Source organism: Ornithodoros turicata, chromosome 1, assembly GCF_037126465.1.
Source record: "Ornithodoros turicata isolate Travis chromosome 1, ASM3712646v1, whole genome shotgun sequence".
In the NCBI taxonomy this organism is placed as follows: domain Eukaryota; kingdom Metazoa; phylum Arthropoda; class Arachnida; order Ixodida; family Argasidae; genus Ornithodoros; species Ornithodoros turicata.
The window spans coordinates 175,829,610-175,842,966 of record NC_088201.1 but is presented as its reverse complement, the minus strand read 5'-3'; the positions used below and the strand labels follow the sequence as shown (position 1 = coordinate 175,842,966).

Here is a 13,357-nt window from a genome sequence, read left to right as displayed (position 1 = left end):
CGTCGGTGAAATATCGCTCCAGCTTGTTGCCGAAACTTCTTCGTACCCATTGGACAATTAATTACTGCTGTGTCATGTACGGGGTTATCACTATCAGTAACTGCCACGGCTGCAGTCAAGGCAGCGCGCCTCTTGCCCTTGTTTATTGATTACGATAGGTGCAGCGCCACCTACGGAAAGCTTAAGAGCTTAAACCTGTTGAGCAATAAAGGGAGTAGTACTCGTCGACTGTCAGTGCCTGTCTGCCGGCGCGTCTAGAGGACGCTAACCCAGGATGTAACAAATTGGCGACGAGGTGTTTTGTTCGGACCCACGGCACCCTATAAGGATAACGTCAGGCCGCACAGCAGCACTGGCAGGCAAATTCTCAACGTACACATGTCGCGTTTGGGAAGAATAGGAGAGATCGACGAAAGGACTGACTCTTTTGAGTCGTACATCGAACGTTTTGAACATTACGTGGCAGCAAACGATGTCGCCGAAGACAAGAAAAAGTCTGTGTTCTACACTGTCATGGGTCCACGCGCATTTGACACCCTCACGAAGCTGGTCGTACCAGACCGTCCAACAGATAAAACGTATGCTGAAGCAGAAGCTATACTGCGTGCACATTTCAGTCCCAAACAGTCGGTAATTGCGCAGCGGTGCAAATGTAATTGTCTCGCGCAACAGGAAGCAGAAAGTGTTGACGACTTCATCATTTCATTAAAGGAGGCATGAAGGAAATGCGATTTTACCGCCTTTTTATCAGAAGCACTAAGGGACAGGCTAGTAGCGGGACTGAGAAGCGAGGAAAGCCAACGAGGGCTCTTTACAGTTGATGACCTCACATTTGACAAAGCGTGCAAAACAGCTCGGGCGCATGAGCTTGCGGAACGACAGACTAAGATTATGCATGTCGAAGTGAAAAGAGTGGAGCAGATCAATGAAATTCGCAAACAAGGGAAGGGCGAAGGGTATAGTCAGGCTAATTGGAAAGGCCCGGCAAGAAGGAAAAATAGTATATCGGAAACAAAGTGTTACCGATGTGGTAAATCGCATTGCCGAAGTCAGTGCTGGTATAAGAAGCACAAGTGTTACAAATGTGCGAAAGTGGGACATTTGAAAATAATGTGCGGAAAGCAAGAGCGGCAGGCAGAAGCGAACTTCGTGGAGGTTTCAGGTAACGAGTCTGTATTTCAATTGGAATCTCGTATGAGTACACAGCAAGCCTACAAGATAGAGCTCAAAGTGGAAGGACAGACACTGTCAATGTCGATTGACACGGGAGCGTCTGTCTCCATTATGCCGGAAAGTACGTGTAAAGAACGATTTTCGCATTTAAGGTGCAAGCCGTGCACCATCAGTCTGAAGACTTACTCCGGACAGCAACTCCCCGTACGAGGTCAGATCTTCGTAAATGTTAACAAACGATTATGCCAACCATTGTGGTTCGAAATCGAGGCAAGAAGCTTCCGGTTCTGATGGGAAGGAACTGGTTAGAAAAACTACGCTTGGATTGGAGTGTTGTCGGGCAAGTCACAGCTGATTATCGTGTCGAGGAAATGCGTAAGAAATTTCCAGACGTGTTTGATTCAAGTTCGGGACTGATAAAGGAATTCCAAGCGAAGATAATCGTCAAGGACAGCAACACACCAGTGTTCTGCAAGGCTCGATCCGTTCCTTTCGCTGTAAGAAATGCTGTAACTGAGCAGCTGGACGAACTCGAAAAGACCGGCATTGTAAAACATGTTGCACAGAGTGAATGGGCCACTCCATTAGTCGTGGTGCCTAAGAAGAACGGTGAGGGCCTAAGACTTTGCGGCGACTTCAAAGTGACTATTAATCCAGTGCTTCAAACGGAACATTATTCGTTACTGCACCCCGAAGAACATTTCTCTGTTTTAGCAGGAGGCAGTGTTTTCTGTGTCCTTGATTTGTCATCTGCTTATCACCAGATTGAAGTGGCACGCGAATGCCGTCAGCTGCTGACGGTCAACACACACCAAGGACTTTACCAGTTTCAAAGATTACCGTTTGGTATATCAAGTGCACCTGCCATATTCCAGTCCCTGATGGACAAGGTTTTGAAGGACATACCTCAAGTCGGTTGTTATATTGATGACGTGATTATTGCTGGGAAGGACATAGAAGACTGCAGCAAGCTCCTAGAGACGGTCCTTAAAATGCTTAACAAGTATAATATTGAAATTAGGGAGTCTAATTGCAGGATTTTCCAGGACTCCGAAGTTTATGTAGGGCATAAGATTACGCCTAAGGGCATTTATCCCACTGACAGAAAGATAAAGGCCACCATACAGGCCCCAGATCCAACAAATGTAACAGAGTTGAAAGCATATATAGGAATGTTGAACTTTTACGCACGGTTTCTGAAAAACCTGTCAACAGTTGCTGCACCATTGTATGAACTTCTAAAGAAGGGCAAAAATGGTTATGGGATAGGAGATGCCGAAGAGCTTTTAAAGCGACGAAAGAACTGCTAGTCAATAGCATTGTTTTGAGTTAATATGATGTAACACAGCCACTGGGACTATTGTGTGATTCGTCAGCGTACGGTTTAGGCGCCGTGATTTTTCATATGGCACAAGATGGGTCTGAACGGCCTATAGCGTTCGCGTCGCGCACCTTATCTCCGGCCCAGAAGAAGTACGCGCAAGGGGAAAAGGAAGCGTTAGCAATTGTATTTGGCCTTAAACGTTTTCACTGCTGTTAGGAATTTTGTCACACAACAAGGCCATTCCAACGTTAGCCGCAGCCCGAACGCAGCGTCGTGCGCTGCTGCTTTCAGCGTATCGTTATCAGCTTAAATACCGAAATGGAAGCGACATGCAGGTGGCGGACGCGTTATCTCGTCTACCAATTTCAACTACGCATCCGGAAGATACAAAGGAAATTCTGGCAGTGTTCGAGAACACCCCTTTGCATGCAAAGAGCATTGCGAAGGCTACAAAGACAGACAGGGTGTTGTGTAAAGTAGCAGAATTTACTCTGCGCGCATGGCCATCATCGATAACCGAGGACCACTTTGTGCCATATCATGTGCGAAGGACAGAGCTTTTTTTGGAGCAAGGATGTATTTGTTGGGGACGCGGGTCATTGTTCCAAGGAAATATCAGCCAGATATCCTCATGTTGCTACATTAGGAACATCCAGGTGTTTGTCGCATGAAGATGCTCGCTCTAGCTTATGTGTGGTGGCCGGGCTTAGACCTTGATATTGAAACGTATGTTAGAAAGTGTGCAATTTGTCAGACGATGCAGTCAGCTTCTCCTCCTGCGCCGTTACAGCCTTGGCAATACCCTGCGAAGTGCTGGCAGAGGGTACATGTGGATTTTGCTTCTAACGGCTACAAAGACTTTTTAATCATAGTGGATGTATTTTGAAAATGGTTGGAAGTGTTTTGTATGAGTAGTACTACTACGACAAAAACTGTGGAAAAGCTTCGCGGTATTTTCGCTAGTTACGGGTTTCCTGAAGAACTCGCAAGTGACAATGAACCTCAGTTTATTTCACAGGAATTCGGAAATCCCTCATCAAATGGTGCAGTCAAAAGAATGGTCCAAACTGTTAAAAAAGCCTTCAAGAAACAAGTGATGGAAGATGGGGCTACTGGAAGAGAAAGATCCCTTCAAGAACGGATTGACACTTTTTAAATCTGTTACCGCAATACTCCATCTACATCGACTGGCTGCATCTCAGTCGCCGGCTGAGTTATTCTTGAAGCGTCTGCCTAGGATTAAACTGAGTATGCTGAGACCTAGCTTCGTCGATGACTTGCGCACGTGTCAGGAAAGAGTAAAGAAGCAGCAGGATAAGAAACGTAGTCAGTACAAAGCATTTGGCCCAGAACAAGGTGTATTTGTTAAAACTGTACGTGGGGAGGATACCTCGTGGGAACTAGGAACAATCGTGAAAATGGTCAGCCCTGTGACCTGTCTTGTGAAAATTCGTGACCAAGTGCGTTTTGTGCACGTGGACCACCTGAGAGCACGATCTGTTATGTCCGAAAGTTCCATGCAGGACGAGCCGACAAGCGACGACGAGGGAACCCAGAACCAGACGCCCATGGACGTATCTGTTACGCAATCCAGGCATCAGGCTACTGCTGGTCAAGCTGGACAAGACTCCTATCAACATAGAGAGTCCTCTTATGCTGAGCAAGCACAGACGCCAGCGGATGAAGCCCAACCCTCCAGTCCTGGTGGTGCAGAAAAAACGTCCAGAGCACCCCACCTCATTAATGGGGCCACCGCAGGAACTTCGACGAAGCACCCGTCAAAGAAGGCCGCCGGACAGACTTCAGTTACAAGACTTCCGCAAATGAACTGGTGTGAACTTATGCGCATTTCTCTACTTTGGTATATGGTTATATTGTATCGTATTTTTTCTAGTGGCTGTGGTTCAGTTTTTTTTAAATGAAGGGAGGAAGAAGTGTTGTGTCATGTACGCGGTTATCACTATCAGTAACTGTCACGGCTGCAGTCAAGGCCGCGCTCCTGTTGCCCTTGTTTATTGATTGCGATAGGTGCAGCGCCACCTACGGAAAGCTTAAAAGCTTAAACCCGTTGAGCAATAAAGGGAGCAGTACTCGTCGACTGTCAGGGCCTGTCTGCCGGCGCGTCTACAGGACGCTAACCCAGGATGTAACAATTACTTACGTCTATCACAACTTAAAAATGAAATTGAAACCCGCTATTGCCATGATGGTAGTCGCATCTCTGACGTTTTATAATAAAAGTTCAAATTTTGGTTGTTATCGTATTGACTAAGAATGTCTTCTTTGATTAAAACTCACGTCCCTTTCTCGATTTGATACAGCAATGTTTCACTGTTATTTAACTGTGCATGTAACTATTGTTTGCGTGATGGAGGATTCGTCGGTTTTGTTTCTCATATAATGCTAGCTATTCATTGTGTTGTGATGATACCCCACCCGCTCCGGTGGCGCAGCCGTAACGCGTGCGCTTGGAGACTGGGAGGTCCGCGGTTCGAATCCGCGGGCCGGCTGTGCTGTCTGGGGTTTTTCCTGGGTTTCCTGGGTCTTCCACTTCACCCTTTCCTCTCCTCCTCTCCACCACCTTTCCCTTCCCGAGAAACATGCTGCCTAATCAGGCAGGCAGACCTCTCGGGTTCCTCCCCAACGACACTCATCCTCCTCCTCCTCCTGTGATGATACGAATTATTTCCTTACGTCTATGCTATTCACTGAATAAAAGATTGATTAATTAAAAGTTGTGGCATGTTGGAATAAGGCATATGTAGCTTAGATTGTATGTTCTGCACGAAATCCATTAAAACACTTAATAACAAACATGATGATGAGCAAATTATTAGCGTTGTAATAATAGTGATTGCGACTCGGACTTTTTATAATAAAACTTGTAATTTTGATTGAAATTGTATTATTAAGATAGTCTTCTTTAACTAAATGTAGTGTCCTGTGTTATAGATTTTATTTCCTATTCTGTTCGTGTCGTCCCTCTATGTGTCCTCTGTTATACCAGAATCTCTGCTATGCCTTGGATGTCTATACTTGCATGTAAACCGCCCACCGCACACCTGTTGTAGCGGGACAAAAAATTGCGAGTGAAGTCGACCCAGCGTAAAAAAATGCCAAACGATAAGCGTACGCGCAGCCTTCCGTCCACAGGTAATCACGCTCGGGTAACCCTCCGCCCCACGGGCCACCTCCCCCGCCCGCGCGCACGGGAAAAAATTCGCAACGGTGGCGCACACCTGGTGGCAATGTTTGAGTTCTCAACCATCGTATAAGACTAATGTAGTCAGTGGCATACCTAGAATTTCGTCTGTAGGGGGCGGGAGGGGGGGGTCCGCCGATGGAGTATGACGTCACAACATGCGGGATACTCCCATGTTCTTTAATGCTCCTCGACGAAATATTGCGTAACATCACAAAGTTTTAGGGGGTGTCTCCCACATTTGGGGAGTGCAGGAGGTCTGAATAAATCACTGAATGTAGCGCTTGATTGTCGGCATGGTTGGCGGAGCATGTTTTTCTCTTTTTGTTTTCCTTCGTTCGTCAGAAAATATCTCTAATAATATCAGTAATAATAATAATTGGGAGTAGATTGACACGTAAGCTGAGCCCGCCCAGAAAATGAAAGAATGTCTCTGTCGGTGGTTTTTGGGGAGCTGCTGCGTACGGAACAATTCCCAAAGGCTTTGTGCGTCGCATAATCTCTTCCTCTATCGCTGTCAGTTTGCGTTTCGTCATATTTGTACTGATGTCGACGAGAAATACGCGACAGCGTGGCTTGTTGTCCAAATCGAAACAACGCTCCCACGTGGTCCCCTGAAGGGGTGTGCCTGTGGTCGTCCATTATTGGCTGAGAGAACTGGATGATAATGACATGAGACCGGGTTGAAGGAATGTATTTGGCTTGACGTTCCCACTTCTGTAAGGCCGACAACGGCGAGCCGTTTCATCATCAGCACCACGACCGATGTATTTGGAGGTCACGCCCAGCTATTTTTGCGCGGTAACTGCGACCCCTGTGCACTGAATGCGGTTAGAAGTAGATGTGTGCATGGGTCGTTTTATATATATATATATTTTTTTAAAATTCCGCGTTAGCGCCGCGAAGCAACTGTGGCTATGAGTGGCGTACAGACGTGGACAGATGGAGAGAGGATTCCAGGGGGACTGTGCCGACATCCGCGTGGAAAGTCTCCGGAAAACACAGGCAAAACCTCAGACAACACAGCCGGTGATAGGATTCGAACCCGTGTCACCTCTGAGTCTCGGCGTCGAAAGGGATCATCCTAACTACTACGCTGCTAGAGCTGGTGCATGGATCGTAACAACCGTTTCCGGCACAGTACGCGGAATTCTGAGAATCATTTCATCGTCTCTTTGATAACCTTGAAGGAGAGATAAGATCTGGGCTAGCTGGTTGATCATAATAATAATGCTTATTATGATGTTTTGTTTATTTCACCAATTGCTTGGTGAGATGTGGAGGCCAAGCCTAGACCCCCTAGACAAGAAAAACGTGTACAGTGTTGGACAAAGGTTAACGGAACACGCTCCGGCGCATTCCTTACGTAGGACCGTGTGCACTGAAAACATGTGCCTAGGTAACCCAGCCACCTGTTTGTTAGTGTGCACGGGCCCATTCGCTGCTAGCGTGTCACTCTAAGGAGGGAATGCGGTAGGAGCCAGCACCCACGAAGTGACGCTATTGTCCTGCGTACATCTCTCGGAGTTCCCTTCCAGGAATAAGTAACCTTTCTGCAAACATATCACAAACAGTTTACAAACAAATGTGCAGGCCGTCAGGGAAAGTATTTGTAACATGTAGCAACAATGCCTGACGTTTCATCGGCTTCATCAAAAGTCACTGAAACTCACATCACCTACCGTGAACGTATTTTTGTTTGAGAGGAAACCGCTAATGATTCGCACGTCCGTTTCACATATTTATCACAAATGCAGTCAAAGGACACAACAAATTATCATTCCTATCACAAATGCAGTCAAGGGGCACATCCGCCTAACATTTCTACCGCAACTGCAATCAACGCAAACATCCGCTTGACATTTCTATCACAACCGCAGGCACAAATAAGTTCTAGAAGTAGACACCCTGATGTGTAGTGAAGGCCTTTGAGTGTGCACGACCAGTCGCCAGCAAAAGACCTCTTGAAGATGTTGTAGGGGGCTACCTGACGTGAAACTTTCGTACCCGTGGACAGGTTGGTGGCGTAGAGGCAGAATGTTGGGATTATCAAACCAATTCGACCTGCCAAGACTGTTTCCCTTGTAAGACGTCTGGCGTGTGCATTCGTGGCGAGTTGAGATGTGAGGGCACATGCAACTGCGGAGGAAATGACACGTCAGATGAAGAGGACTGCCCTTATCCTGAGTGCCAGGAGTATCAATTTGTCTGCGTCAACAGGACATGTCTTAATGAAACGGATCGCTGCAACGGAGCTAACGACTGTGCTGATGCGTTCGACGAGCAAAATTGCGAAAAATACAATTGCGCCGCATCTGGGAGGTTCCAGTGCACAGACAAGAGGTTCTGCTACTCCGAAGATGATAGGTGCGATGGAACCCCGAACTGCAACGACAAATCTGATGAAGCAGATTGCGTTGAGATCAAGTAATTTATATCACTGCCGTATTTTAGTCCCGGAGCTGTTGTAATAGCTGAACTGTCTTATCCTTCCAGAACCCGTGATTACAGCTATCTTTTCCCCACAGATGAAGAGATTGCTAACTGGAAGTTCAACTACTGAAATAACCCCGTGTTATGCCGAATAAATATGAAAGATCCTTGATTCTCTTTGGAATAAAGGATGAAAAGTGTCATTGCGTAGAAATATTTCTGACGACTTAATCACGTATGACTTGTTGAGGGGAGGGTATGTTTATTAAAAAGGAAAAAGGAAAGGCTAGCCATGCAAGAAGCCGGTTCGCTGTACAGGCTGCACTTAGCACGTGTGCCGTTTAATGCAAACTGCTGTCCTGATTTATGTGAAGTGTAGGTGTGCAGCTGTATTGAACAATTCAACATGAGAAAGCCAAACTTTGTTTAATCTTTTCTTACTTATACAAGTGCTGCACCCTCATATGATCAGGGTGTGGATGTTCTGCTGCTTCCCATGCCACTCACTTTTCGCTTTGTAAGCAATAAATGAATTAACGAACAATGTGGCCCATAGGCAGGTAAGCTGGTTGGCGAAATCCACAGGGCTGTTGCAGCGAAGTTCGCCAAGTCGAGCGCAGCGCCATTTCAGGCCCAAGCTGCCACAGGTCCAACAGGAGGAAGTTTCATGAGGGACTTCTGCACGGTGTTTCAAGCGTTATCGCGACAAAGAAAGATAGAAAAATTGTAGCAAATCCAGAGAAAAAACTTTAGAAATATCCATAAGTGGAGCCTTGGAAATGCGTTAGCATAAGCCTTTGGTTCCTCCTTGCGCTTCTTCCTTATTGTGACGGGGCTCATTATTTCATTCCCCGCATCACCACCAGCAATGGGGTAGAGTATCACCCCTGTCGATGAAACTCCCCATTCATCATCTCGCAATAAAGTTTATTACGGGATGCTGACTGGTTCAAGTTAAAGTTAAAAATAAAGTTGTTCCTTTCTGTTTTGCTTGTTTTCTTATTCAACATCTCAAATAAAGTTGTTGTTGCTTGTTTCCTTTGATTGCTTGTTTTGCTTTCTCGTTTCTCTTTGTTTTGGTTCCTTCTTTCGCTTCCTCTTTTTGTTTTTCGGTGTCCGTGTATGCGTTTAACTTAAGGAGTTGCCGTAAGGCGTTTCGAAAGAGTTATGCTGACGCATTTCCAAGGGATCCACGAATGGATTTTCCCAAAGTTTTGTGAAGGCGTGCGCCGCTCTAAGTAACGACCCCGAGGTAGACGTGGTCCACGCACGTTCCTCGGTCCGTGGAGATGGAAGCTCCGAGGACAACAGAACGGAAAATGCACAGAGAACGCATATCTACAAGTAGTAAGTACTGACCACGCTTATCCGGAAACGCTACAAGGCTTCTGGACGCCATTAATTAGCAATTAGAGCTAATTGGGTCTCCCCACATTAATCAGCATCATCCAATGAGTCATCACACTAATTGGGGAGCGTCTAACTAGTGTCCAGACCACCCTGTGCGTTTCCGGATAGACGTGGTCATAAAAAATAAAAAAATAGATAGAGAGAGAGTGGAGAGAAGGAGTTTAGTTGAAGATCAACGACGCCATCTTGAAGAAAGCGGCCCGGAAAGGCCGCTGACCATCGCCGGGCGACGGAGCACAGAGGCAGGTTGCAAAGCATCGCAGCTATGACCACCAGTTCCGGACATCCTGTGACGTCAGCTGTGACGTCATCATGGCATGTCTGGGCAAGTTAGGACAGCTCTGGGCATGCAAGGAGAAAAACACTTGTAATACAGAGGCTGGGAAAGCAAGAGTATGCAAACCATCAATAGCTAACAAGAAAAAACAATTAGTTACACAACAAATGGGCCCACCACAACAGGAGCGCAGAACCATGCGACTGCTCCATCCGAGAGGCAGGCAGAAAGTGACTCGTAATGGTTTTTTTCTCCTGTATAAAGCCCCACAGCTGCACCCCCTAGCGGTTACTTTCTCAACTAATCTCACAACAAAATTATTAAGAATCACGCCAGCGCTACTCCCGACCCCAAGGCAGAAGAAGATAGAAAACGGCGGGGATGCCCGGACAACAGCAACCAGCACCCGACGTGCACGGGCACGAAAATCGCAAACAAAGCGGGAACGAAGTTGGCGAAAGCATTAGTTACACAACAAATCACCTCACCACAGCAGGAGCGCAGACCGATGCGACTGCTCTCCGTGACAGACAGCCAGAAACTGAGCGAGCCCGGGGAGCGCACGTCTGCTTTCCGCGACAGCCGGAGACAAACTGACTGGGGCGCCGCTCCGCGCCCGCTACGCTTACGCGCTCCTAGCGCCCTCTGGGGCAAACACCTCAGAGAGGCTAAGAGTGAAGAGCATTCCTGCGCCCCCTGCTGGCCATTCTCATTGGTCGTGAGGCTAAGAGAGAAGAGCATTCCTGCGCCCCCTGCTGGCCGTTCTCATTGGTCGTGACGTCATCCTATTGTCTCAGGGCTACCCTGTTTTTTCCACTAATGCTCCTTTGGTCAATCTACAATGAAGCCACAGTATGACGTCATCATGCACCTGCGTGGCTCAAGGACGCGTACGCTCTAGACAGGGGACCTATTATTTATTGAATCACTATCCCAAGATTATTTCCTTTATTGTTCTATAACGATTGAATAGGAAACTATTGCAGAAGAGCACCATGCATGAAAGCTGATCGTAGGAATTCCAAAGTCTTACTAAATGAGACTTGCAAAAGAACAAAATATCCTAACACGTAACTCCATCAACGGCAAATAAGAGGACTAGGTACTCAACAAATCAACACAGAGTATGGGTAAACAGGAGCGCAGAACTCAGGGCAGCACTATCGTCAAGACAACAATGTTCCTTGTCAAAGAGAAAAATTACAAAACGTCAACACAGGAAAGCATGCATATCGGGGCATGTCACAACACGTCAGCACAAATTGTACGACTGCTGGGCAACAGAGGAAAACAAACACTTGAACAGAGTGAAAAAGGCACTCACCATCATTTTCCCGTTCGCAGCATTCCCTCATTGTAAATCCGCTGGTCACAAAATCCACCTGCATCGTCGAACACCATTCACCAGTGACGAACCACACATCCGCACCCTATCAGAGGCAGACAGAACCCCACCGAAGCTACGCTCTTCCACTGACGGCCAACGCCAGGAGCAGAATTTGCGTGTCGAGACCCATCAGTGTCCAAGAGAGAAGTGAATGCTTGCGCCCCCTACAGGCCGTTCTCACTGGTCGTGACGTCATCCTATTGTCTCAGGGCTACACAGTTTTTTTCCACTAATGCTCCTCTAGACAAGGTCAACCTGAAACAATAGTCTCTCGGTATGACGTCATCATGCAGGTGCGTGGCTCAAGGACGCGTACGCTCTAGACAGGGCACCTGTTATTTATTGAATCACTATCCCTAGATTATTTCCTTTATTCTACTATAATGATTGCATAGGGAACTATTGCAGAAAAACACCATAGACAAGAGGAGATTGTAGCATTTCATTCCCAAAGTCTTACTGTACAGGAAAAAAAATGGTTCAGCAAGACATAAAGTCACACACCTGTCCCCCTCGCGGTTACTCTCTGAACTAAATGAATCGCAAAATTATTAAGAATAGCTCTACTCCCATTCAAGGCAGCACTATCGCCAAGAATATTCCTTGTACAAAAAGAAAAAGGCTACATGTAGAAGGAAAGCATGTCAGAACAAGCACAGGCATGTCAGCACATGTTTGTCAGACAAGGGGGGGGGAAGCGAAAAGAAACAAAGAACGAAGCCAGTATCAAACTATTTCTAAGCACACGCACTCCTCTTATTCAAAAACAGTGCTCATCATAAATCTGCCCAGGACAATACACACTATTTTTCTATTGCCACACTTTTTTCCAGTAACGGTCAATGCATTGCTACAGACTGCGTGACGTCATCACATCCTGTCTGAAGAAGAAGACAGCGGCAAAGACTCCTATTAATTATTGAATCGCAAGATTATTTTCTTTGTCCTACTTTTAATGACATTCATTCTCTCATTAAAATTCAACAAAAAAGCACCCTGCATATTAACGATTTTTACCCCAAAGGCTCATCATGGTCATTAGAATTACAGTAAACTACCACTGCTCTTTAAAATGATAAGTGAGTCCACTCCACATCACCTCCAGGCTTATGTAATACATGACCCTTTCTATGCTCATACATTCGTTGTCTGAGGGTACACCTGCGAGCAAAAAGGCTCGGAAGCCGGGTGGACAAAGTTCCATTCGCGCATTGCGAGCATAAAGGCGGGAAAGCCTGGGAGCAAAGTTCTATTCGCGCACGCCAAAGCACAAGACAGAACGCCTTTACGGGAACACGATGGCATTCGTATACTATATTAATGATTATTGCATTGCAGTTTAGAAAAACCACTACAAAACTATAATTTTAGGAGCCCATTAAAATTCTACTTTCTATGGAAACTATAATTGCCCTATTACTTGGATCGCTATTAATGAAGGGCTCCAATTTTTTCTCTCTTCCCATTTAAGCCTTGTCATGCAGGGAAGCAGACTCACATCCAAAATAATTAATTTACACTGAGGGTGCCGTGCTTCAGGAATTCCTATCCTGTGCTCAGATGCAAGCATTTCTTCACGGATACAGCTGACTTCCTCAACATACCGAGCTCCTAACAACATCTAACAAACAATCAGAGAAACCCTCTTCTCAGCTGTACCATGCGACTTTCTTCTGCGTAAAATCGGTGATTTGAGGAAGAGAGCAGCAAAAAATTGCGCGCACTTGTGCTTGACTTAAAAAAACTGAAGCATATGCCAATAAACCAAGAAAAAGACACGCATGTCTGCTATCTGATAGTGCCACATACACAGATGCATTGTCGCGAAGAAAGCACAGGACAGGGATACACAAATTTCCTTAGGTGAGCAGGGAAAAGGCTTAAGTCCTCAGGAATAATAGCAGAGTCACTGGACATCGCTACGCGGCTAACACAAGATAACAAGATAATAGCGGCGGGTACAATCGCAACACTGCTAAACAAGCCCCAACATGCCATCATGACGTCGCAAACCAGAAAAAAATAAGCACGCGCGCGCACACAGCAGCTCAGGAATGCACAAGCAGAGGTGCTTTATAGGAATATCTACTCCACACACTCAGATACCAGCATTTCTGCACAAATACCTATAACGGCTGTCTTCCTCAACAT

The 13,357-nt window shown here is 46.2% G+C and overlaps 1 protein-coding gene across 1 annotated transcript; it reads left to right on the top strand.

The window, feature by feature from the left end:
• Positions 1 to 1,415: 1,415 nt before the first annotated feature.
• Positions 1,416 to 2,483, top strand: LOC135390647 (uncharacterized protein K02A2.6-like). The gene has a single exon (XM_064620444.1). The coding sequence runs from the start codon at positions 1,416 to 1,418 to the stop codon at positions 2,481 to 2,483; it is 1,068 nt and encodes a 355-aa protein (XP_064476514.1).
• Positions 2,484 to 13,357: the final 10,874 nt, after the last annotated feature.